Source organism: Crinia signifera, chromosome 9 (assembly GCF_055691185.1).
Source record: "Crinia signifera chromosome 9, ASM5569118v1, whole genome shotgun sequence".
Taxonomy (NCBI): Eukaryota; Metazoa; Chordata; class Amphibia; order Anura; family Myobatrachidae; genus Crinia; species Crinia signifera.
Window position 1 is genome coordinate 142,203,264 of NC_139225.1, and position 27,809 is coordinate 142,231,072.

The following is a 27,809-nucleotide window of genomic DNA, read 5'->3' on the forward strand; positions in this document are numbered from 1 at the left end:
ACTATAGAGCAGTGGTTCTCAAACTCGGTCCGCAGGACCCCACACAGTTCACGTTTTCTAGGTCACCCGGCAGGTGCACTCATTACTCGTTGACACATTTTAAAAGAGCCACAGGTGGAGCTAATTATTTCACTTGTGATTCTGTGAGGAGACCTGCAAAACATGCACTGTGTGTGGGGTCTTGAGGACCGAGTTTGAGAACCTGTGCTATAGCTTGTACATTTTCTAGTCATAATTGAACTGCCTGCGCAGTCTATTACCTACCCTGCAAGGGTGCACACCGGCATCACAAGCTGTATACACACGGTGCAATATGTATGTTTACTACAGATTGGTAGTTCATATCACACAGTGATCCAAGGCATGTAGATAGTATAGAGCAGTGGTTTTCAACCTCAGTCCACACAGAATCACAGGTGAAATAATTAGCTCCACCTGTGATCTCAGTAATAAGTGTACCTGTGCACTTGCCCGGTGACCTGGGAAATGTGCACTTTAGGGGGCCCTCGAGGACCAAGGTTGAGAACCACTGGTAGAGCAAATACAATAGGGGCATTGAGACTGCAGTTTGGGTTTGTAGGCTCCATGTTTCCCTGCCAAACATGTACAGCTGGCTGTAGCTCTGCATACCATCGGGCAGCATCTGTTTATGCCCGGAGAAGCAGAATGAGGACAGGCAGGCTATAGCCTGGCACAGTTACATCATTCATGAAGTGTGGCAGCATTCCCAGAGACCGCTCTTAGGAGATGTATCTATTGCAAGCCCCGGAGGGCACTGCAGCAATACACAGTGATGTCGATGATTCGCGGTAGCATAGTGTAGCCGCTTCTGATTGGCTGAGCGCAGCGGGCTGCAGCACGGTACAAAATTCAAATAGGGGAATCAGACCAACTGCCAGTGAGTCAATTTGGAATGGCAGTTGGTAGCAGTGGGTGTGGCTCCCAGATTTGAATTTTGAACTGTGCTGCAGCCCCTTCTCTGGTGCTTTCACTGGCTGCGTGTACACAGGGGCATAACGAGGGCGGAGCACGAGCTCTGGGCACCGAAAGTTCACAGCGCGCCGAAGCTGTGCACCACAAAAGTAGGTCTGTCCACTGCTATTTTCAAGTCGCCCGCTGGACCACGAGCCAATAGGTACTTGTGGTCAGGAGCGGCATTGGTGGCTGCTGGACTGCGAGCTCCTATTGGCTCGCGGTCCAGCGGGAGACTTGAAAATAGCAGTGGACTGACCTGCTTTAACTATACAGCCGTGCAGCGCACCGCTTCCTCTGCTCGGTTGTCCCCTTGGCAACGAGCCAATTTCAGTCCCCCTTGGCATTGAGCATGAAGCCCCTAGCAATGAGCATGTAGGTAAGTGGCACTTATGTGTCAAATATGTAATGGGCATCACGGTGTGTTATATAGTATGTAATGGGCATCATGATGTGTGGCACAATGTGTAATGGGCATTACGGTTTGTTATATAGTATGTAATGGGCATCATGTGTGTTTGGCATTACGGCATGTGGCTTTATGTGTAACGGGAATTACAAAGTTTTCTAAAATGTGCAATGGGCATTACGGTGTGTGGTATAATGTGTAATGCCACGCCCCCTTTCCATTAGACCATGCTCCCTTTTTTCAGCCCCGCCTACTAAAAAATCAAGGTGGGCAAAACATGCCTTGCTCCAGGCACCGTGGCACCTAGCTCCACCACTGAGTGCATACCGATTCTCCCCACCTCCACCCTGTCGATAGTACATATTTAATTTGTGTCATTATACAGAGACAAGACTCAGAAATTGGAAAAGAGTCTAGAAAAAAAGGCAATCTTTATTTCTGCAAATTAGTGATATATTCTGCAAATCTCTATATATTAACATCATATAAAAAAAAGTTGTAACACAATCTCATTTGTAAAAGCTTTAAATTAGCAGTACTATATATACACATCAGGCGGCAGAAGTAAAATTGGGATACAAATGTCCGAGCCCTTTCACAGTTGGGCCCAGCTGGGACAATCCATTAAGATTCAAACCAAGGTCCAACATTACAGCTTAAATAAAGGGCTTCAATGTGCCCACAGTTGTCCATTCCTTTTGGAAAAGTTGAGACTCCTCCCCGAGGACCTAGCACTCCGACAATGGGGTGGCCACGGAGGATTACACTAACATGAAAATCCGATGAGTCTACTTACAGATGGCGTCTTTCCGACAGACGTTTCCATATCTACATGTCAGGCGTCCCCTGAATTCTGTGCACACCAATAAACTAAAAACATAGATTTTGTTGATCCCCCTGACAGATTTTAGGATTGTTGCAAAACCATTTCTGGAGGATGATATTGAAGAACAGATTTTTCATTTGTTGTATTTATGATTAGGAACACAAACCGATTCAATTTCCTTCAAATGGAGAATATATGTATTAATGTTCACTGAAAATCTGGAGTGAAATAATTGCCCAAGTCCACTTCGCTTTCCTGGGAGAATGAAACCTATTGTCGGCTTGGAGATGCCAGAATGTGGATTCCTAATGGAGTGTGTTCAGTTCCATGGTAACTTACCACCGTCGGCATGCATGCTCCAATTTACAGAGGCTCTGAGAGAGTCTTGTATACTGGAGATTGTTGCTACAGACAGTGATTGTGATTGACCAGTGTTTGGTTGGATTGAAACTTTGTCATTGTTGCTCTGTCTAGAGCACAGGTTCTTAAAGTCGGTCCTCAAGACCCCACACAGTGCATGTGTTGCAGGTCTCCTCCCAGAATCAAGTGAAATAATTAGCTTCACCTGTGGATCTTTTAAAATGTGTCAATCAGTAATGAGCGCACCTGTCGGGTGACCTGGAAAATGTGAACTGTGTGGAGTCCCGATGACCAAGGTGGTTTCAGAACCACTGCTCTAGAGGAACCTCTAGACCAGTGGTAGCCAACCCTAGCCCTCAAGAGCTACCAACAGTTCACATTTTCCAGACAACCTAGCTGCTGCACAGGTGCACTCATTAATCACTGACACATTTTAAAAGATCCACAGATGGAGCTAATTAGCTCACTTGTGATTCTGTGAGGAGACCTGCAAAACATGCACTGTTGGTAGCTCTCGAGGACTAGGGTTGGCTACCCCAGCTCTAGACCCATAAGGAGATTTTGAGATGGGACCTGGAGTATGATCTTAACCAATGTTTTCCCAAACTTCATGCTCAAAAACCCTAATGCTGTGTACACACGGGGGCGAAAGGGGCTGAAATCGCTGGGAATATGGTCGCTAAGCGACCATATTGCCAGTGATTGGAGTGTGCACCAGCGATAAATCGCCGGGTGCGCGCTCCCGTTTTCAGCCCCTGAATGGTCGCTGGTCGGAGGAGCATGCTCCTCCGACCAGCGACATCCCCTGCCTCTTCACCCAGCAGTGTTTAAATTTTCATCTGCGACCATCTCTGGTCGCAGATGAAAACAGGACATGGGGCAATATGATTGCTGAGCAATATATTGCCAGCGATCATATTGCCCCGTGTGTACGCACCTTAACAGTCCAGTTTTCAAGGCTACCCATTATAGGATGAGAGATTCAGAAAGTGAGAGATTTGGTAAGAAATCTCCAGTTTTTTTAAAGCGGCAATCATTTACACCGCAAAATCAAACTGGTTTTGCAGTGTACATGATTGCTGCTTTAAAAAAAACCTGGAGATTTCTTACAAAATCTCTCACTTTCTGAATCTCTCATCCTATTAAATTTCACCCTTTGTCTTAAATGATGGAGTGTCCGTTGGCGTCAAACCAAATGTAAAATCTTAAATCTCTTTGCTGGTATGTATTAAAATGGGTGTACCAATACGGCATCTGTTATACCATGGGAGTGTTATGGATGGCTGTCCGCCCACTGGGTTTGTACAGCAGCAGATGCACACATGGACGGCATCTCGGAGAGGGAGGCTTTCTGCTCACCCCACCGTACAATAGGGATTTCAGTGAGTGGGATTACCGAGGAGATGTCGGATGAAGGATGCCATTCATATTTAACATTCCTGAAATAACAAGCACTCGATTCAGAAATCTTATGTATGTCGGACACCAAATCCTTCATCCCATCCCAGATTTTGGTGCATATAAGCAAGAAAAGTATACAGCAGTGCCCAGTGTACCCTAGCAGTAAGACGTGTGGTGCACGGGAGGAGGGGGGCTGGGTGACCGCAGTGGCAAGGCCTAGTTACCATTATGTTGAGTGTAACAGGATGCACCCCAGGGGCATGGTAACAAGACTACACAGTTATATTGTATAAGGGGGATCCTAGAGGTGGAATGTCGTAACATTAGAAAAGAGACTAGGAACTGAGACGTAGGGACTCCACGCAACGTACAGTAAGATATAGTTCAAGGTTAGTTGATACTTTATCTCTCTCCAAGCATTGGTAAAACTCCCCCTCCTCCCCCTCTATCAGCAATGTAAGGAGACGGTAAAGTGCATGCACTGGTGAAAGACATTCTAGGTAACTTTAAGTAAGAGGGGAACTTGGAAAAGCCCTGATGCAGCCAGTTTCTGGCAATGGAAGTGGGTGTGGCCTGTACTGGTGATGGCAATATAAAAGTATTAATCTAGTACCCAGGCTGCAGCCACGGCAGTCTCAGTGTATTGGAGTACAGCAGGGTGCAGCGCTCACATTGTATGCATCGGACGTAGCATGCCCTATAATTGGAGGATTCAGTGTTTATGACTGGGGAGACAGTTCTAGGGGGTAGATGCTCAGGATTAAATGAAATGTTTCCTAAATCCTATACCTCCATTTATGAGGATTACAGTCCCTGGGAACAGATAGAGAGGTGAGACGGTTAAGGTGGTGTCTCATTGAGGGCGCAGGAGTGTTGAGTTCCAGACAGAGCCTCACTCCTTCACTTCCACAGTGGAACAGCAGAGGGCGTGCGATGTCATCAGAGCGTGAATGTCCTGGAAGGATGGCCGCTCCCTGCAGTCACGGTCCCAGCACCGCAGCATTAACTCGTACAGAGATGGAGGACAAGGCGGAGGCCGGGATAGATAGATCTGTAGTGGCAGAGAGAAGGCAAATATATGGGATTATTCCAGTGGTTCTCAAACTCTGCCTTCAGGACCCCAGCTGCTCTTATTCTCCAGGTCACCCGGCAGGTGCACTCATTACTCACTGACACGTTTTAAAAGATGCACAGGTGGAGCTAATTAATTCACCTATGATTCTGTGGGGAGACCTGGAAAACATGACCTGTTGGGGCCCTGAGGACCAAGATTGAGAACCTACTGTATGGATTATCCTTTTAAAACAATATACCATGCTTGATTTACAGCAATTCCTATATATGACTATGAGGGCGGTGCATCAAATCTCTATAGAGGACAAGTGACGACATTGCCCATAGCAACCAGATTCTAGCTGTCATTGTATAGAATACACTGGATTAATGATGGCTATAGGCCGGTTGGTTGCCATGGACAACTTGTCCTGCTTAGATGATTGGTCACATAATCAAATCATACATTTGGTTAATATGATCCCTAATCTTTCTATTAGATGCTCCCTACACAATAAGCGTGATCAGGGCGGCATGGCAATGGGTTCATCAGGGCCTCCAATGGGCATCGCTGACTCTACCATGGTTTGTTACTGATGTTTCTCAAGCCATCGATAGCAGAAGTTTGATGGTGTTCTCCTTGCCCCACCCCCCTTCACTGATTGGAATGACACCATCATGTGATACCCAAGATATAGTTTAAACCATCAGTGGTATCTGTTGATGGTTTCCTGCCATTTATAGAAACCAACAATGGTGAACCATTTAATAACTATCCCTACAAAAAAGTGCATTGGTGTTTTATATGGAGTAAGGACATTCCTGCCAAGGCAGCAGCTGTAGTGGCTGTCCGTCCTGTGTAGAGGGATACATGACCATCGGATATTTTACAACAGTGGTCCTTAACTGCGGTCCTCAAGGCACACCATTAGTGCAGGTTTTATAGCTATCAACACTTTTGCAGATGCTATAATGAAGCTGACTGACATATAAATTAAGTCATCTGTGCCTAAGATTGTAGAGCCTTAAAACCTGGACTGTTGGTGTGCCTTGAGGACCGCGTTTGATGACCACTGGCCTACATTATTAATTTTGCGCTTTTCTAGGTGCCACTTTAGATTTTTCTGCCTTTCACTGCACTGACCACACCCACAGCACTGGTCACAGCTCCTCTGCCTCTCACAGTAGAGGAATTATCGGTACTTCTTTACTTTCACGGCACCACTAGATAGGACAGATAGGATACTAGATAGGATACGATTTTGTATGCGATTTGACATAAGATATCGCATAAGATATAGGATAAGATTTACTATCCATTTCATTACCCCACTATCCACTAGGGCGGGGAGTTGATTTTATATAGCGTGGCGAGCCCGAAGCGTGGCGAGCAGACACGGATGTTGTTTCAAAGCAAGTCCCCAATATTGCATGCCATTTGCATGCAATTCCATAAAATACATTCCGTGTCCCCTCGCGGGGCTCACCACGCTTCGGGCTCGGTGGCTCGCTACGCTCGCCACGCTATATAAAATCAACTCCACGCCCTAGTGGATAGTGGGGTAATGAAATGGATAGTAAATCTTATCCTATATCTTATGCGATATCTTATGTCAAATCGCATACAAAATCGTATCCTATCTAGTATCCTATCTGTCCTATCTAGTGGTGCCGTGAAAGTAAAGAAGTACCGAATTATTACAACACCCAGCATCGTAGCTGCATCACCCATCCGGTTTATTTCCAGAATAAGCTGGAGACCCTGTCAGAATTGTCAAATATCAAAGTGGGTGGTAACCTGTATAGCTACCTCTCCCTGTATCACCGTTATCTGTGTCCTCACACCTACACCGCCCCGGTGCTCACCTGCTTCTTGCCGTCTCTGAAGATCTCACCGGCATTCTCAATAACATCTTCATCGTTCAGCTCCCCGTATGGCTGTTCCTTACACAACATCAAAATCTCCCATAATGTCACACCAAAGGCCCAAACATCGCTGGCAGTGGTGAATTTACCCTGTGCAAAGGGGGAAGGGAAGAGTTAATATGACAATAGTCGCTGGTTAGGGAATGTGGGAGGGCATTAGAGGACCCTGAAGTGTAGTCTGTAGAGACGGAGACAAATACCCATTAACCAATCAGTTCCCAGGCGTGGTCCGCAAGGCACTAGAATAGCCAAGGTTTGGAGGATATTCATAATTGAGCACAGGAGACTTAATTAGTACCTCAGGCAATTTGATTTAATTATCTGTGCTCAACCAGGATTGTTAGGGACCGAGTTTGGTAGCAACTAAATCAAGATCTTTTTTGAAGATAATGTTATATCACGGTTGCCTACCTGACCCCCTCCATGAGGGAGACAATGCTCTGTTCCTGGGCTTCCCTGGTAATGTAGGATTGCCATCATCTGTGTGTGGTGACACCTTTCTTATCAATTACCTAGCTCACCACAGGTGATGGCAGTCATACATTACCAGGGAAGTCCAGGAACAGAGCATCTTCTCCCTAAAGGAGAGGGTCAGGTAGGCAAGTATGAACAGTTATATAAAATGAATTCCTGTAGACCAGTGGTAGCCAAATAGGTCTTCAATATCTACCAAAAGTTAGGGATGGCCAGTGGCGTAGCTACAGGGGTCGCAGCGGTCGCACCTGCGACCGGGCCCCTGAGCCAGGGGGCCCAACCCCCGCCACTGTCCGGCCGCCCTGGATGAGCAGTGGCGGGCTGGGCCGGGGGGCAGGGTGCCATGTGCCCCCGGGCCGCATAATCATTTAGCACTGCGGGCCGTCTGGTGCTCCAGTGTGTATTATCCTCCTCCTGATGACAGCAGCGCCGGGCGCGGCTTTAGGAACATGGACGCTGGCCTCCTGCACTGAAGACATATCTAGTACAGGAGGCCGCTACAGGGGGCGGGGCTGTGCGTGGAGCAGGGACAGAACTACTGTGGCCCGCTGCCGCCGGCCTGAGCCCCAGCGGGTGGAAGAGGTGAGAAGATCAGCGTTGCTATGCCTGAGCACTGAGCAGGGAGCTGGAGGAAGAAGCCAGCGCCGCTCTGCCCTGACGGGTGGGGAGAAGATCGCGCTGCTATGCCTCAGCAGGGAGCTGTAATTTCTAACCAACATATTCTACAGATCCACAGGTGGCCTGGAAAACATGAACTGTTAGTAGAACTCGAGGACCGGTTTGGTCAACCTGCTCTAGACTGCAGGGGTCTGCTTACATGTCACGTCTGCCCTTCAGCACAGCCAATGGCCAAGATACCTGAAGATATATTGGCATATCGTGCTGTGTATGGGCCGGTGACTGTCATCAAATCCGGGCGTGAACATGTAAATGCCGACCCAGTTGTATAGTCAGGCATGACACATCGAACAGTGATTGGTAAGTGTGTACGAACTTACCAATCATCAGATGGAACAGCTGCCTCTTCAGGCCAATTGATTGGGATGGTGCAGCCATATGTGTGCAAGGCGGCTGGCTTATCTGCAAATCAGCCCCATTATTTTCACTTTTAGTGCTCATTCTGAACTGACATCTAAACCAGCCTAGAACCGTCCCCAGCCACTCACCAGCAGTATACACTCCCAGGCCATCCACCGGATCGGCAGCACAGCCCGGCCCTGTATCCGGTAGTAATCTCCAGCGTACAAGTTGCGGCTCATGCCGAAGTCGGCAATTTTAATGGTCAGGTTCTCTCCCACCAGGCAATTTCGTGAAGCCAAGTCCCGATGCACAAAGTTGAGGGATGACAGATATTTCATACCGGAACAAATCTGCAAGGCCACATGGAGGAGGCTGGGGTAACTGGGGGTGAAACAGAAAAGGATTATGGGTAAGCCTTACCGGTAGCATTCTGGAGCAGATGTATTTAGCCCAGTGAACTGTTAAAGGGGCTGGTACTTAATCACCGTTGAATCAGCCCCTTACTGTCATTTTTCAAACACAGCCTGTAACTTGACAGTTAGGAACTGATTGGACAGTGATAATGAACCAGTCACTTCAATAGGCTTAATAAATCTGGCCATTAACTCATTCTATATCAGCCATACATTACATATATAATGCAGCCAAATTCTGCGGATCTATTCATAGTAATTCTATAACACCAGAATTAGAGATGAAGGCAGAAAGTACCCGAAGCTATGTACTAACCGGGAGCTGAGGAGAATGCAACTACGTGTATATTTTATCTTCTGCACATCCGTCGGTATCAACAGACTCAGGAGTAGATTGGCTAAAGGCCCCCATACATTAGGCCAATTTGTCCTAAGAAGACAAGACTGAGAGCTCTCTCAGCCAATCAGAGAACGGCCAGTCATTTGACAGGTTATTTTAAAAATCGAATGCCCGCCACTGCACTACCCGTCCCATTGATGATATCTGCGTTCACCGCCCGGCCAGGACTGGCCGCCCCCTGCACGCCCCGGTGTCCCGCAGATGATGATGATGACCGTCCGCCCCACTGCTCCCCCGGTCAGGCATATATACAGGGAGGTCAGACATGATCTTATGTACTGACCGTCCGACCTCCCTGATCCGGTCCAGATCGGATCAGATGTCACACACCTGAGCTTTTGGGCCGATTTCACCCGGTTATCGGCCCAAAGTGTCAAACGGATGAAATCGTCCCAAAATCGCATAGTGTATGGGGGCCTTAAGACTTTCCCATACCAACCAATCATATTAGGTCTGTAATTCTTTAGAATGCAATAGCGAATTGATAGGTAGAATCTTATTGGTTGCTATGGGATACACCACTATTGTAGCTTTAGTCTATGCCCTAGTACTGTGGAAGGCAGACTGTTATACAACAGCGTAGCAAAACGCCTCCGAGCTGCAGGCCCAGATCACAGCCCTCCGCAAAGGCCAGGGCTGGCATGCAATGAAATACATGAATATGAAAGTGGAGGTTCTCTCACCTGATACAGGGTGGGCTGTGTCCTTCTTCCATACTTTCATCCACCTCAGCCAGCTGGTGCGAACTCAGGAACTGGTTGAGGTCCCCATTTTCCATGTACTCTGTGATCATACACAGAGGGTCCTCATCCAGGCAGGCACCCAACAGTCGGATAATGTGGGGGTCACTCAGACGGGACAGAATCTTCAACTCCTTCAGGAAATCGCTTCTGTTGACCAGCATGGGGGGGGGCAATAAGAGAGGAGAGGTGAGAGAACGAAGGATGAGATGTCATTGTGGGGGAAATGTATCAAACATTGGATAAAATGACAAGCAATCAGCTTTTAACTACCATGTCACAGGCTGTGTTTGAAAAATGATAAGTTAAAGTTGATTGGTTGGTACTTTAGCTCTCTCCAAGGCTTGATACCTCTCCCCCTGTGTGCACTACACCAATCCAAATGGTTTAGGTGCCTGTTAGTATGGGATGAGCAGGATAGTAAGGACATAGGAGTTAGTAATTGCATTTACCTGGCATTCTTATTTGCATCTGTCCGTAATAATTTCACAGCCACAAGGAGACTCCTCCCCTTGCGCATGTTGAATGGGAACTGCAGAACGGGGAGCTCGTGTGGATTTACAACCTCGCACAGGTGAACCTGAAATGCAGGGAAGACGTGTAACCATGATATAGCTGTGTAGCTTAACGGAAAGGAGCTACTAATACCATTTATGGGGGAGAATTATCATAGCTTGGAGAAGAGATAAAGGGGTAGATGTATGAAGCAGTGATCAGGGAGGAGAAGTGAGCCAGAGGAAAAGTGGCCCGTGGCAGCCAATCAGCACTGAAATAACATCTATAATTTGCATAATATAACCTTATACAGAGCAGCAGATTGGTTGCCATGGGCCACTTCTCCTCTGGCTCACTCCTCCTCCCTTATCACTGCTTCATACATCTACCCCAATGTAGAGCAATATATGTAATATCTCCAAACACTTGTGCGCACCAAACCTTCACATGTGCATAGAGAAAAAAAGATGAAATGAGCTTATCTCAATCCAGCTGGTTATATGTCAATCCTCTCTCCTAGTCTCTCGGTTTGTATCATGAAAGAGAGAAATATGTAGCCACCATAGCGTAATTAAATTTTTAATACCATGTTACACACATGGTTAAAAGATAAAGGAAAGAAATCCTTATAATCACAGATCACAATTACCATAAAATGTTGAGAACTTATATGTAAAAAGTTCTCTAGGCGAGCATAAAATACATTAAAAGGTGATCCACCCCAGTCCGTCCAGCAAAGAAGAAAGAAAGTCCGCAAATTACCGGATTTTGTGGAGAACTTAAGATGGACTCAGTACTCATACAGGCAAAGTCTTGTGGCTACACGCCGTTTCTGGAACCCTGCAGACAGTCCCAAGCAGCGTCTATTTCTCCTTGTTTCCGTCCTGGTGGTGGGTCTCCGTGGTCCTCTAGTGTAGACCGATGCGTTTCGACCATGTCCATGGTCTTTATCAAGGCAGGTAAGGTGAGTGGCTATAAACACTATAGGGCAGGTTTTCATAGCCCTAGATTGCATTAATCATCCTATCCGGAATTTGAATGGGACTTCAAATTCCGGACAAGGAGAAATAGACGCTGCTCGGGACTGTCTGCAGGGTTCCAGAAACGGCGTGTAGCCACAAGACTTTGCCTGTATGAGTACTGAGTCCATCTTAAGTTCTCCACAAAATCCGGTAATTTGCAGACTTTCTTTCTTCTTTGCTGGACGGCAGAGCCGGCCCTAGCCTAAATGACACCCTAGGCAAGATTTTGGTTGGTGCCCCCTACTAGTTCCGCCTCTGACCCTGCTCCCCTTTCCCAGTACCATCAACAGTCATCATAGCAGTCATCATTTTGGTGCTCCTACCCGCAATATTTTAAATAGAAACAGTGCACACATTTGGTGCGCAGCCCAAACAGGGGTGTGTTTTTGCTGGGAAGGGGCATGGCCACACAATAGTACCCCCAATTCACATTATGTCACACAGTAGTGCAACTTTATTCACATTATATCATGCGATGGTGTCCCTTATTCACGTTACATCACACAGTAGTACCACTTTACCTTATATACATTTTTCCTCACATTATTCACATTATACCCTTAGAAAAAAATCCTGAGAAAATATTGTATTTTAAGCACCTCCATGGCCACACTGCAACCCAGCACAAAGCAGTGTGCGCTGGGCAGAGGAGAAGAGCTTCAGCTGCTGCTGACTTAAGGGAGGGGGCCCGGGGCCCCCACTGGGCCCTTCCATCAGACTTTGCCTGGGTAATTTGTACCCCCTACCCCTTTCTCTCAGCATCCCTGATAATACCACACAGTAATGCCGCTTACACATGACACACATTATTAATGTCCTTATAACCATAATGCCCCTTACACATTATGCCAACCTTTATTAATGCCCTTCATACACATAATGACACACATAATGCCCCTTACACATATGTTGCACATTATTAATGCCCTTATACACATGACACACATAATGCCTGTTACACATATGTCGCACATTAATAATGCGTTTATACTTGACACAAATAATGCCCCTTAGACATATGCCGAACACTATGGCACAACCAACCCACCCACAGACAGCACTCGCACAGCCGCTAACACTGTGACCTCTGCCTCTGCTTGTATACAGATGTTTCCTCATACATCTTAACTCAATAAGCCATGCAGCTCCTGGCCAGTTCTGCTAACGTTGGGTGCCTTTTTTGCTGAAAATTCGTCTTATTTGCATTGTTATGACCAGCACACACAAGGAGTTTCCAAAGATTAAAATAATATGCGGCATGCCTATATTCTGTGAGCGACTGTGGCTGTACCTGCATACGGAATGCTATGTTACAGTGATTTCCATGAATACACTATTTCATATGCAGATACAGCCTCACTCACACACAGAATATAGGCATGCTGCATATCATTTTAATCAGCAGAAGCTGCTGATGCCCCTAGCAGTAGCGCACGCAGGGGGGGTTTCTGAGTACCCAGAAACCCCCCTAGGAGTCTAAGGACCATATAATTAAAGCTGAGGGTCCCCTCTTTTCATGGGTACAAGAATATTTAAAATCGGCCCTTGGGAACCAGAGATATCTGACTTCAAAGTAGTGGTCCCCATCCAAGCCTGTTAATTGCTATTCCCAGTCAGATATTTCAGGTTCTGTCTAACTTAGAGTGTTTCTGATGGTATATTCCAAAAGCTGGGACTCTCATCCTTTGATGGACACTAGTAGTTTGTCTCTACTATGCCTACAACCAGAGATATCCAGCAGCTGGTTACTGCTCCAGCTCCACACACCTGGTATGTAGTTTTATATTCTCGTTGGCAGATTGCGCTGCCTCTTGAACTCTGATCCCCTAGTCCCCAGTAGCAGTTGGTAGGTGGGATTCTCTAGTTTTTAATTAAAATCTAAGAAATCTATTTCCGGGAACTGGAGATATCTGCAGTCAAGCAAGTTGTCCTCCCCCCAGAAAATTATGAATAATAAGCCCACTCCAGTATACACCCCTCATCTGCATATTAAACATCCTGTATAACCCTGGAAGTCATGTATAAGGGCCCCTTTATTCAGCCCAATGCCCCCTTCTCCCACCCCATCTCCCACCATCTGTGCAGTAAAGTGGTAATAAGTGGAAATTACTGATCCAGGCCCTACATGCTGAGCGGTGGATATAATACCCCCTACCACCAGCAGGACATCAAAGCTTCACCCACCCCTACCGATGGAGGATCGGTAGGGGCCCCAATACATTGCTATTCCCAGGGGTCTACACCGCTGTTATATTTATATATGTGTGTGTGTATGTATATATATATATTTTTTTATTATTAAATTTAATATATTATTATATTACCCGATACAAGTGTCCATCTCCGTGCTTTGCTCCACCCTTTTGGAAACCCCCTTCTGAAAATCCTGCGTTTGCCCCTGCCCTAGGCATTCAAAATGCCCTAGGCAATTGCCTAGTTGGCCTATGCCTAAGGCCGGCTCTGCTGGACGGACTGGGGTGGATCACCTTTTAATGTATTTTATGCTCGTCTAGAGAACTTTTTACATATAAGTTCTCAACATTTTATGGTAATTGTGATCTGTGATTATAAGGATTTCTTTCCTTTATCTTTTAACCATGTGTGTAACATTGTATTAAAAATTGAATTACGCTATGGTGGCTACATATTTCTCTCTTTCATGATACAAACCGAGAGACTAGGAGAGAGGATTGACATATAACCAGCTGGATTGAGATAAGCTAATTTAATTTTTTTTCTCTATGCACATGTGAAGGTTTGGTGCGCACAAGTGTTTGGAGATATTACATATATTGCTCTAGTTTGTTCTGTTGTGAGGGGTTGTGGAATTACCTCCTCTATATCTCCTGTACACATCTGCTGCCCACCTGGGAGTGCACTGGTTGTGAATTCAAAATCTTTTTGTAAACTTTATCTACCCCAATGTACCAGTCAATCAGCTGATAACGGTCATATTTAAAAATGACAGTTATGTGGCACTTGGTTTTTACTTTAGTATTGATAGGTTGTGGGTTATCGCGCTCTGATCCCTTGTATGTGGGGGCAGCTTAACTGAGTTGTCCACACTCAAAGTCAGGATAAATTATAGTTTGTAGTTAAGCGCTCACCTTGTTACAAGGTTTTTTTATCTTGGTTTTTACTTTACCACTCTCCAAGCTGTGATAAATCTCCCCTATACGGTTGTTTCACAAACTTTGTGGCTTTTATCGTGATATAAACACTTACCTCTCCAAACTGCCCTTCCCCCAGCTTCTCCCGGAACAGTAAGTGCCCCCGGGGAAATTTGCTGAGGGGCAGTTCCTTAGAGGTGAGCGAGTCCGCGGTGAGGGCAGGTACGGCGTACGTGTTCCCCCCGGTCACTCCTTGCAGGGTCACTATATCAGCTTCTGCATAGTGAGGAACGCTAGGGGGGCAGACGACGGGCAGCTTAGGGGAATCCAGCTCTCTGTACCCCCCGTCTGCAGAGAGGGAGAGAAAACAGGGGTATGGGGTAAAAGAGGGGTACGGCACAATGGTTGGGAATGAAATGGAGAAACAGAGGACACCAAGAAGGAAAGTGGTAGTAAGGGAAGAATGGAGTAATAAGGTGGGAAAGAGAAGAGAGGTTACTCTTACAATGTGTATCAGGATTGAATTACAGGTATGGCCTGGGGTCTGTCATCTGGAAATCAGAATTAGAATGACGATCCCTTAGTATCATATACTCCCAGACATTACTTGTCATTGTGAGGAGCACTGCTAATCCAATGTGTGTGGAAGCACAGGGGTCATTTTTTATTCCAATTTAGTATGTTTTAGGCATATGCTCTAAATCATGGAAAAAAGACCTTTACCCGGGAGACCCCATTCCCCAAGCTTTTCCAGATCACAGACCCTTTGCCTATATATATATATATATATATATATATATAGTATATGATAGGGTGAGACACAGAGGTGACCGGGACTGTCGAGTCCTCGAGACGTCAGAGACAGGGAGAGACAGTGAAACGGAGATCATAGAGGTATATAGCTTGGAGCCGGCTATTTTGTTTTGAGCACAGCTCCGATATGACAGCCCCTTACCCTGGCTGTTGTTTTGCTTAGCCTGCAGGCCGCCAGGCTCAGTGATTGGCCGGCTGTGAGTGGAAAGCAGGAGCTCATAGGCTGGGTTGTTTAACAGCAGAGCTGGAGAGACACATGCAGAGTATATAGTGTACACCTCTATAATCATGCAGACACCGGGTTACATGATACATATACACACACAATGTACACACACATGTTCCCAACATAGACTTTCCTGGAGGATGAAGTGCCCCATACACCAGTCACGCAACTTGCAATAGGCCAACAGACCACTATGATCCCTGCTTGGATACAGGTGGGCCAGCAGATTCTATGCAGCAATTGTAGAGCAAAACTGGACCCAAGAGGGTCACACTGAACGGCTGCTTATTGCTACTATTTCATCTGAGTCTGTCATTTTCATATATCACCTTTTCTGGTCCCTGGCGTCTCCTTAAGCACAATTCACTATTCTATACACAAACCTCAACAGCGGCAACGCTTGGCGAAGGAACGTCATAGGCTGGGTGTCTGACGAGACCCAAAGATCAAGTCCTTTTTCTGTAGTCCCTGAGAATGAGTTCCGATGGAGTATAGTCTATAATGCCTGAAACTTCCCCCCTTTATCTTATTTTAATAATCGCGCTCTGCAAAATTAAATCTGTTCTTTTAAACAGTGCTGTAAAATCTATCTGCACCGACTTGCCTGCTTGGCCGCAGATGGGTGGTGTATTGCAGTTGTCCTCCTATGACTCCGGAGACAAGTGGCTGGTATAATTGCACAATTATTGCTGGAGCCTGAAGGCACAAAGCTCTCGGTGCACTAAGCTCTGTCATATCCAGAAGCCACAATAAGCATAGAACGTTCTTTGCAATCTGCATCTAGATAGCATGGCCACTTTATTTTCTTCTCTCATTTTCATTACCAGTGAAATATAATAAAATGTTTTATTTGCACACACACCCCTCCCCCCCAGGTGTGGCAGCAAGTTCAGTATGATTTACAGACAGTCAAAATGCCAACAGCCAAAATGCCGACACGACACATTCTGACATGGTTAAAATGTTGATACAATCGAAATGTTGACATGTCAAAAAGTCAACATGAGTGTTCTTTTTTTATGTCTATGTCGACAAAGGTCAACATAGACACCGTATATGTGTACCACGTCCGCCCTGGCCTGGCTTGCTGCGCTCGCCATGCTTCGGGCACGGTGCCTCACTGCACTTGGCGCCACTATTATATTCTCCATCTGTGCCCACTGGGATGGTAAATTATGAACAAGTCGGTAAAAATAAAATAAAAAAAAAACATCAACTTTTTAACATGTCAACATATTGACCATGTCGGCATAATGCATGTCGGTATTTTGATGTACGTGTCTTCATTCTGATTGTCGGCCAATGGTTTTTGACTGTCGGTAATGTGACTGCATACCGGGGCAGCCCCTATGCACAAGTCTAGCATGCCTAATGGTCTGCATTTGTAAATAAGGGTGAAATAAGCCTGGCTTATATGTGAGGGCTTGCTGTCCTGTTCTGCTTTATGAGACAAGTAGACGGGACGTTCACACATTACATTGTTATTGTTAGCATTATACGTTATGAACCTGTGACTCTACTGCTGCTGTGGTACAACAAGTCCCAGCAAAACCCAGCAGGGAAATTTTAGACTTGCATCGGCACACCAGCTTTAGAGTAACAGGTTCCGCTCCTTATTATTAGAGAATATACCGGTGATTTACCCCACCGTAGCAAAGCAGTACATACAGGTTAGGACTACCATAACACCAAAACCAGTACTTATAGGTAAAACAGCATTAATTGTAACCCCGCACTCACCTTAATACATATACTGTAAGTGTCATGCACTTAGTGTACAGCTATATAACATATATACCCCTACATGCATGCACATAGTATTTACATATCATATACCCACCACTAGACACAACACACATGCACACCCCCTCTGCACACATGTGCACTGTTCCTACAGCTTCTCTCACCTGCGCCGTCCGTGCTGGGGCTGAGGGTGGCCATCTTGGCCAGGGGGTTGTGGCTTGGCTCCTGGTACTCTCCTTCTGAAGTTAGGATGCGCTCATAGCGGTTTCCGTGGCGAGACGTCAGTGAAAGGTTCTGGGTGTTATTGATGACCACAGTGTCAGAGGGGAGGGACAGGTGGGCGGTGAGGTCGCTGTCTGAGGGACGGTGCTGGGCCTGTAGGAGGGAGGGCAAAAACATGAGATGGCCGTTGTTTTCTTTGCCTTTACCCACCTACCTTCTCCCTCCAGCCCTCATCACCCACCACCTACCTTTCCCAGCAACCTCCTCCAGCGCTGCCGCCACAAAATCAGGATAATGACTACCAACAAGAGCAGGATAATGACCACCAGACAGCCAATGAGGATGGAGGTGTTGTTAGTGTCATCCTTGACGATTGGCAGGTTTATCCTGTCGACACTGACAGCCTCTGTGGTGAGGAAAGATATGACGGACAAATAAGTCAGACTAATAATGAATGAATGAATGATATGAAAGGCTATTAGGCTAAAAACAGAGATTAACGGCAAGCAGAGAAGCACACACCACATGAAGGAGTAAAGTAGAGACATAGGTACACTACATAGCCAAAACTATATGGACACCTTGACATCGCAACCATATGCTCAAAGCCATGGGCATTAATATGGCGCTGGTCCAATGTTTGTTGCTATAGTAATCTCCAGTCTTCTGGGAACAGGCTCCACTAGACCAGTAGTTCCCAAACCTGGTTCTCGGAGCCCCCAACAGTGCACGTTTTTCCAGGTCTCCACTCAGAATCACAGGTGAAATAATTAGCTCCACCTGTGGATCTTTTAAAATGTGTCAGTGAGTAATGAGTGCACCTGTGCACCTCCTGGGTGACCTGGAAAACTTGAACTGTTGGGGGGATACTTGAGGACCAGGGTTGGGAACCACTGCACTAGACTGTGGCACATAGTTACGACTTCGAAGGCTTTACAGTTGACGTGCCAGGTCCTCACCTTCAACGCTCTCGCTGAAACTTCCCACCGTACTGAAAGTTATCCGCGGGCTGGTTCCCGGGGGTAAGACTGTTACAGCGGGACGGGCAGTTACCTCCTCTCTGGGATGGGGGAGAGGGAGCGGGTTCAGTTCCTCCGGCTGGGATGTGTCCAGAACATCTGTAGGCCACAAAAATATATAAATCAAAAAGACCCAACACACTGACCCCTCAAAACAACTTTGGGAGAAAGAAGAAAAGAGGACAAGGTGCTGTATCCCATAGCAACAATTCACAATGTAACTATCGCGTTTGTCACAGCACATGTTCCTTTATCTCCCACTGCATCCATGAGTGTGGAGAATGAACCCTGGGTACTCCAGTTTCCTCCCACAATCCAAAAATATACTGGTAGGTCAATTATCTCCCAGCAAAATTAACCCTGGAATGAATGTGTGTGCGTGTACATGTGGTAGGGAATATAGATTGTAAGCTCCACTGGGGCAGGGACCGATGTGAATGTTCAACTATTCCTTTCGCTTGAGTTTCCTCATTATGGGAACGCCTCCTCATTATTATGGAAACGCCTTGCATACCCGTAAAGCATCAAATACTGGGAATTGCTCCAGATTAATGGGGTGTCTCAGCGCTGGATTAGATCCCAAGGCGACATGATGGTTTTAGACCTCTGCTCCCATCTCTTTGTCTTATGAACAATAACTGAGCCCTAAGCGAGAGCCTAGGCTGCCTGGCACCCTGACTTCCTCCTACGTCACAGCAGAAAAGGACGTGTACTTCTGTATGGGCCATAGGGATGTGATCTGTGTGGTACAGAGTGAATGCAGACAATACTCACCGGAGAGAAAGGAGACTTCGCTGAACAGCAGCCATTTGCTGGAGAAGTAGTAGTGGCAGCGGAGGATTCGTGCAAGTCTGCCACCCAGCGGGATAGTGACCGTGCGGGCACTGGGGTCACGGACATCCAATGCCAGAGACAGGGTGATGGGCTGCGGGTTCCATGGGGTGTGTAAGGAGTGTTTGAAGTAACAGTCCACACGGCGGAATATCTGGACCCCCCTGGAGCCCATGTTATTACAGTGCACCTAGAAGCGAATGAGGGGACACAGTCTGGTTTCTGAAGACAGATCACAGATCGTATACAGCGTCACACACACACACACACACACACACACACACACTACTCACCCTCATGTATGTAAATGCTCGGAGAGCATCAAACTCAAACTCCATCTCCAGGTACCCTGATGGGAAACTTGCATTAGTCCAGCCAACGTAGTCATAACCAGGCCACACCCCCTGCTCCTTGTGATGGAGGAAGTCATCAGCACCAATGACACCATCTGTCAGCTGCCCCAGCCCACCATAGTGCAGCCTGTAGGGGGAGACAGAGAGAAGGGATATAATGGCACCTGTGATATGTATGCACGCAGGGACAATCTCTGGGGATGGTGAGATGCTAAGACGCTAACCACCACTCGCGGCTCAGTAGCTGGTAATTACCGATCCCGTAATTCCTACCTACATAGACAGGTTGATAAAAGACAAAGCTCAATCACAGTCAAGAGCTCAGAAATTGTAACTGTGGAGATCCTGCCTCCTGACCCCCCAACATGTAATGATTATAGTGAATCAATAACCTCGAGAATATCCTTTACAACCTGCAAAAGAGGCAAACAGTAGTACTGCGCATACATGCCATTGTGTAGTAGTGTGTATGCATCTCATACTGAGGTACTGTGCAGACGTGCCATTGTGTAGTAGTGTGTATGCATCTCATACTGAGGTACTGTGCAGACGTGCCATTGTGTAGTAGTGTGTATGCATCTCATACTGAGGTACTGTGCATACGTGCCATTGTGTAGTAGTGTGTATGCATCTCATACTGAGGTACTGTGCATACGTGCCATTGTGTAGTAGTGTGTATGCATCTCATACTGAGGTACTGTGCATACGTGCCATTGTGTAGTAGTGTGTATGCATCTCATACTGAGGTACTGTGCATACGTGCCATTGTGTAGTAGTGTGTATGCATCTCATACTGAGGTTCTGTGCATACGTGCCATTGTGTAGTAGTGTGTATGCATCTCATACTGAGGTACTGTGCACACGTGCCATTGTGTAGTAGTGTGTATGCATCTCATACTGAGGTACTGTGCATACGTGCCATTGTGTAGTAGTGTGTATGCATCTCATACTGAGGTACTCTGCACACGTGCCATTGTGTAGTAGTGTGTATGCATCTCATACTGAGGTACTGTGCATACGTGCCATTGTGTAGTAGTGTGTATGCATCTCATACTGAGGTACTGTGCATACGTGCCATTGTGTAGTAGTGTGTATGCATCTCATACTGAGGTACTGTGCATACGTGCCATTGTGTAGTAGTGTGTATGCATCTCATACTGAGGTACTGTGCATACATGCCATTGTGTAGTAGTGTGTATGCATCTCATACTGAGGTACTGTGTAGTAGTGTGTATGCATCTCATACTGAGGTACTGTGCATACGTGCCATTGTGTAGTAGTGTGTATGCATCTCATACTGAGGTACTGTGCACACGTGCCATTGTGTAGTAGTGTGTATGCATCTCATAGTGAGGTACTGTGCATACGTGCCATTGTGTAGTAGTGTGTATGCATCTCATACTGAGGTACTGTGCACACGTGCCATTGTGTAGTAGTGTGTATGCATCTCATACTGAAGTACTGTGCATACATGCCATTGTGTAGTAGTGTGTATGCATCTCATACTGAGGTACTGTGCATACATGCCATTGTGTAGTAGTGTGTATGCATCTCATACTGAGGTACTGTGCATACATGCCATTGTGTAGTAGTGTGTATGCATCTCATACTGAGGTACTGTGCATACATGCCATTGTGTAGTAGTGTGTATGCATCTCATACTGAGGTACTGTGCAGACATGCCATTGTGTAGTAGTGTGTATGCATCTCACAGGGCGAGATGCACTAACCAAAAAAAAAAAAAAAACCCCTTCAGGGTTTTTACCGCATTTTCGTATGCAGCAAAGCCCCAATCCTAGGGCCTCACCACGTGGGGGGGGGGGTCTGGTTATGCCAGTTCCAGCTCTTCACGCAAGAGCTGTCCTTTGCAATAATTATCGCATATGTTAGTGCATATGCGATAATTATTTCTGCGGTAGCCGGCGATGTGCGGCGGAGAGGGGCCGTGGATGTAGTGCATCCCGCCCATAGTGAGGTACTGTTTGTATATATGGCATGGTGTAGAGAAGGCATGTCCAACCTGCGGCCCTCCAGCTGTTGTGAAACTACACATCCCAGCATGCCTTACAATCGTTTTAGCATTCCCTAATAGCAAACTGTGGCAAGGCATGATGGGACTTGTAGTTTCACAACATCTGAAGGGCCATAGTTTGGACATGCCTGGTGTAGAGTGTGTATTTCTCATAGTGAGGTACTGTGTGTGCACATATCATAGTGAGGAACCGCATGTATATATGGCATGGTGTGGTGTGTATACATCTCATAGTGAGGTACTGTGTGTATATATGGCATGGTGTAGTAGTACTGTACTGTATGTACACATATCATGGTGAGGTACTGTGTATACATGCCATTGTGTAGTAGTGTGCACACATCTCATAGTAAGGTTCCTCACATACCCTCCAGCAGTAAGTCCATCATATGTAGAGTCGTTCAGATTAACCACCATTGAGGGAAGGCTCATGACGTTTCCTGGGGGAGAGGTGTAAGAGCGGAGACCATCTGCGAGGGGAGGAAATAGTCATTACCGGGAAGAGAACACCAGAAGACAGAATAAGGGGGAATATTAGGGCAGTGCTAGAGGACAATGTCCTGGGCACCAATAAGGCACTCAGGGTGATTGTCACTGCCAGGTACAAATACAGGACCATGGAGAGCACCCATGGCAGCGCCTCCTATTTGTACAGGACCATGGAGAGCACCCATGGCAGCGCCTCACCTAGCCAAGCGCACCCATACAGCTCTACTCTCAGACAGACGCTCATGACGCGGTCAGCCATGGGGTAGAAACGGACATAGCGTGCAATAATCGGAGGCCCCAGGTCCTTCAGCACGGAGTCCTGTGTGTTCTCATTTCCTACAATCACCTGTAACATGGAACAGACCCACACTGTATTCATTACAATACTTCTACATTGTGATGCTCAGACAACAAATTCCCTTCCACCCCCTCACCTCACCTCATTTCCCCACCGGTCTCTCCACAGCGCCCACTTGTAGCCGTCACGGCTGTAGCGCAGCTGATAATGTCGGACAAATTCCTTCCCTAGGCCTCCTCCATCTCGGCCCTGCGTGCCAGCCAGGGTCAGGAAATGCAGCTTTCTCAGGTCCACCTGCAGGTACTCCTCGTTATTGGGGTAGACGGGTCCAGCCGGGCACCAGGCGCCATCGCCATCGTTACTTTCTAGCCTGTGAGAAGAGAGGAGCATTTTGGTAATTTATGTCAACAATTCAGCTACACTATTTACTAAGCCTTGGAGAGTGATAAAGTGGACAGAGATAAAGTGGGTATATTCATTGTGGGCAGGGAGGGGGTTTATACGGCAGGGATGGTTTTTAGGCAAGGAAAACCCATCCTCGCCATCTCCCCTTCGCTGTATTGAATGTTTTGAAAAAAAATCCCCGCCGCAATAGGACGGCAAGGATTCCGCTGCATTTTGTGGCGAGCCCCTCCGTTTTGATGGCCACACTCGCCGTTTCCACTTTGCTGAAAAGAACCAGCGAGGTGGAAACGGCGAGTAAAGGGGATGGCGTTGAATACTCTGACGGCGAGCTATCGGCACTGCTTGCCATATAGCTCGCCGTCAGGGGCTCGCTGCCCGCATTGAATATACCCCAAAGTACCAGCCAATCAGCTCCTAACTTTTATAAGACTAATCCTCTCATTAATGGGGTTCAGTATGATTTCTTGACGGATGTTTTACCGATAGTTATTATACGGACACCCGTTGACCGACATTCAAAATACAGACAGTCAATATACCGACAGGTAACATGCCGATATGTATTTCTGTCATTTTTTTGGTGTCTATGTCAACGTAGGTGTCCCCTCACTGCACTCGGCACACCATTATATTCCCCCTCCAGGTCCACTGGGATGGTAAAGTATGTAAAGTCTGTTGTTGGGCTAAAATTGCTTGAAAACTCATGTTGACATGTCGGCATGTTAAAATGTCGGTATTTAGACTATGACGGTCAATTGAACATTTTGGCATAATAAATGTACGTATATTAACAGTGTCAGTATTTTTACTGGCGGTCATTGGGTGTCGGTATATTGACCTTGGTAAATACGTCCGTAAATTGACTGCTACCCCATTAATGGACGCCTCGGTTATACTGGGGAAATGGGATTTCTCTGACTTTCCCGTCCCACCAACAGGCCCACTCTCTCTGCTTCTTCTCCCTTGAGGGTCACTCAATCCAGGCGCACGACGAGAAATTGTACATATAATAAAGGAAGTTCTATAGCACCACCTTCCTTGATAATAAAATCAATCCATAAAGTTGCATATGTATTGAAAATGGCGGTACTCCAGCGCCAGGATACTGGGATCTGTGATATGTATGCTTGGGCACGCTCCTGGCACACACAATATAGTTTGCTGAGACATTATTATATACTGAGTGCTTTGAGTGCCCTTCATCAATGACCTCTTGTGTGTGTAGACGACAAAAACACATTAAGCCAGGAATCTGCCCTTTGCAACGAGAGGGGAGAAAGGACTACCAGAATCGCTGGCAGGCAGCGCCGTTCTCTATCCCAGTCACATGGGCAATTCTTCTCCCTAATCTATAAGGGCATCTGTCTGCTGAATCAGCCTCCTCCATTTCACCTGCATCACATAGCAAAGAAATGAGATGGCTGCCAGAAAAGGAGGGATGGGGGCAGCAGGTGGGGGGAGAGGCTGATGAAAATATTCTGAGGGAGATATAGCTGACATTTCTAAGGCTGCCTCATTATACAGTCAGCCCACAATTCCCGGCAACATAATAGGCCACATCCTCACTTTAGGTCGACCCCAAATAGTCGACATTGGAGAAAGTTACACACAAGCATATCGGTCGACATGGAAATGGTTGACAAGTTTTAATGTTTTTTTGTGTGTGTGTTACTTTGTATGTTTCAGCACACAGAACCCTAATTAGTGCACCTCGTATGGGTGGCTTCGTTTACCATGCTTCAAGCACGGCAAAAGTCCCAATACCTTGTGTCTACTATATGTTGTATTAACCATTGTTATGTCGGTCATTTGAACCTGTCGACCGTTTGACTATGTCGACCATATGGTGTCAATCGATTGGCTGTCAAACTATTGACCAACCACCAGAACTGCTCACAGCCACCAGAGCAGAACAGCCCTGAGCAATATGGCGGACTAGGCATCATTTTACCTGGTGCTCCCAGTATATCCCATCGGGAAACGGTCATCTGTCAGACCACACTTAGGTCGACAGTCATTAGGTCGACCCCGGAAGGTCGACTGGCCCCAAGGTAGACAGGGTTAAAGGTCGACATGGGTCATGGTCGACATGACTTAAGGTCGACATGGGCCAATGTCGACATGGGTTTAGGTCGACAGTCATTAGGTCGACATGAGGTTTTCACTGTTTTTTGAGCCAACATGTGCCGACAGGCAGTATTTCATGCCCTACCATCCACTAGGGCATGGTGGGAGAATAAAATACGCGAGGCACCGTGCCCGAAGCATTGCGAGCGAATCGAGCAAAGCGAGGGGCTGCTGTTCAACTCCAACTGTGTCCATGTTGACTGTGTCAAAATTCGGGTCAAAAACCAGTGAAAAACTCATGTCGACATAATGACCATCGACCTAAACCCATGTCGACATTGGCCCATGTCGACCTTAAGTCATGTCGACCTTTAATCCTGTTGACCTTCCGGCGTCGACCTAATGACTGTAGACCTAAGTCTGGTCTGGCAGATGTACCGATTCCATCCCATCACATGGATATACTACAAAATGGATGTCCCCCTGTTTCCGCACTAGTGGCTTTCCTGACACGGTCACACTGCTGGGAGAGGTCACATAGCCTGCTGAGGGCTCCTCCATCCATCTCCTCACAGGTGCTGACAGGGTGGAGGGACGCACAGAGGATCCGACAGCAGACATGACCTCTCCCAGCAGCTGCACTGCAGTCCCTTCCTTTTCCTCCATTGGGACAATGTTGGTAAAAGCACTTACTGCAGCGCCACTTGCGAGGTGAAAGGGGTAAATTTACTGACGCTTTTAGAAATTAAAAGAGGTGATATTGCCGATAGCAACCAATCAGATTCTGTCAATCATTTATAGGATGCAATAGAGAAATGGGGCAGAACCTACAGTCAATGACCCATGTAACTGGAGACGAATATGGAGTCATGTCTTGTTATCCCCCTCTAGTATAAAGAACTTCTATTTCAATGTTCTGACTAAGACTTTCTCAGAATACAGAACACACGATGACTGTGACACATATAAAGGCATTCTCAGGCAAGTCATAACAAGATGGCTTCCAAACAGCACAATCTTCTCCGTGAGAACGTTCAGTGAAGCTGTCATTATTAGAATGTTCCCATGGTTACTACGCTTATAAAAAAACAAGTGAGCACAGTTACAGCACCACTAGTCCACATTACTGTATCTTTAGCTTTATCCAAAAATGTCGACAGGGTTCTGCGCATTGCTGGTGTTGTACAATATAAGTCACAAAAAAGTGCCCAATGTTTTATGATCAAATGCGATCTTCTGCAAGTTCCACTTAATGGACGTTAATGTACTGATTAAAATAGTTAGAGTATTGCTGTGTGTTGTGGACGCCCCCGGTAGCTGTGCAGATCAGGCTTAGTGCCAGATGCTTCAAGCAGAGAGTGATAAACAGCCAGCCAATCAGCTCGTACCTGCCATGTTACAGGCTGGGTTTGAAAAATTACAGAAAGGAGCTGATTGGCTGGTTGCTTATCACTCTCCAGGGGGCAAAACACTGCAGTGTTTTGCAGGGGGCAAAACACTGCTAGGATATGACCAAGCCCTCAGGCAGCCAATCTGTGTATAAATGATTTATCGGCTGGCGGCAGATAATCATATAGTTTGTCAGTTCCCACAGATTCCTGCTGCTGTCATTTTATTTTTTGTACATAACATGTTATATACATAACAAACTGGTGCGCTGCATGCGTCGGTATATCATGTGTCAGCACAGAAACATTTTATAGTGTACTGATAACACACACGTTGTCCCTCTCCCCATCCAGGATATATGTCATAAATTGTGACCTTCCACCCTGTAATTTACAATGTAAACTATATAAGAAGTACTGTATGTAAGAGTCCGTGCTTAGTAGTTACACATTACCTGAGTCAGACTTGTTTTATAATATCTGTGATGACAGATACAAAACTGAGCAGATGTACTTGGTCATAGAACATCACTGAATACCTATGGCCTCTGTCAGAAAAGAATGGTTTACGCCGAAAATAATTCAACAGTTGCTTGTGGCTAGCTGCCATATTTCCGGGAATGTATGGCCCACACCTCTAGTTACTGAATTCAATCTAAAAACATATTGTTATATTAGTCACAATGCAAGGTAACCCAGACTTATTTGTGCCCCTCATATTACACAATCAGTGCACAGGATTTGGATTGCCATGGAACAAAGCGAGCAGGTAAACGCAGCCCCGCCGAATGCACCCCCCGGCCGCCCGAATCCCCGCGCTACGATGCAAGCGGGTGTGTACACTTACACATCTGCTCGCATTCTGCTGCACAGAGGAAAACTCAATCCATGGTTACTCACCATCAAATTAGATTTTCCTCTCTTTGCGGGACGAATTTGGACAGGTCTGAATCGGCCCAATAATATCTTCATAGCAACATGGTTTTCGCTGCGGGGGATATCACCAGCAAAAACTGGCGATACCCAATAGAAGCCTATGCCTCGCATGGACCCTCGCCAACCCCCCCTCACCTGTGTCTGGGCAGCACAGTGTTGTGCTGCCCGGACCAGTGACCTCCTCCCTGCACTATACATCCTCTTCCCGGTACAGGGAGGAGGAGGCGGAGCCCACCTACCTGCAGCAGCAGGAGCATCAACTGGGTAAGGGAGGGAAGGGGAGCCAGAGCCGCTGCAGAGCTGCCGGGGACCTGCTGCACATCGCCGGCGCAACGCAAAGGGCAGCTCTTAATGCAAGAGCTGTCA

The 27,809-nt window shown here is 46.6% G+C and overlaps 1 protein-coding gene across 6 annotated transcripts in view; it reads right to left on the reverse strand.

Annotated features, from left to right (window-relative positions):
- Window positions 1-3,650: 3,650 nt before the first annotated feature.
- DDR1 (discoidin domain receptor tyrosine kinase 1) overlaps window positions 3,651-27,809 on the reverse strand; it is a 64,425-nt gene continuing 40,266 nt past the window's right edge. For 5 of the 6 annotated variants that reach the window (XM_083160016.1, XM_083160019.1, XM_083160015.1 and 2 more), the window contains 15 exons: window positions 22,789-23,017; window positions 22,548-22,695; window positions 22,228-22,330; window positions 19,769-19,955; window positions 19,419-19,665; window positions 18,585-18,743; window positions 17,874-18,031; window positions 17,568-17,778; window positions 15,577-15,678; window positions 14,737-14,969; window positions 10,447-10,574; window positions 9,938-10,144; window positions 8,588-8,822; window positions 6,888-7,037; window positions 3,651-5,019 (listed from right to left, as the gene is read on the reverse strand). In XM_083160016.1, coding sequence (XP_083016142.1) covers window positions 4,861-5,019; window positions 6,888-7,037; window positions 8,588-8,822; window positions 9,938-10,144; window positions 10,447-10,574; window positions 14,737-14,969; window positions 15,577-15,678; window positions 17,568-17,778; window positions 17,874-18,031; window positions 18,585-18,743; window positions 19,419-19,665; window positions 19,769-19,955; window positions 22,228-22,330; window positions 22,548-22,695; window positions 22,789-23,017 — 2,656 coding nt within the window. In that variant the 3' untranslated portion in view covers window positions 3,651-4,860. The remainder of the gene's footprint in view (window positions 5,020-6,887; window positions 7,038-8,587; window positions 8,823-9,937; window positions 10,145-10,446; window positions 10,575-14,736; window positions 14,970-15,576; window positions 15,679-17,567; window positions 17,779-17,873; window positions 18,032-18,584; window positions 18,744-19,418; window positions 19,666-19,768; window positions 19,956-22,227; window positions 22,331-22,547; window positions 22,696-22,788; window positions 23,018-27,809) is intronic. The other variant, XM_083160017.1, reaches the window with a different exon arrangement.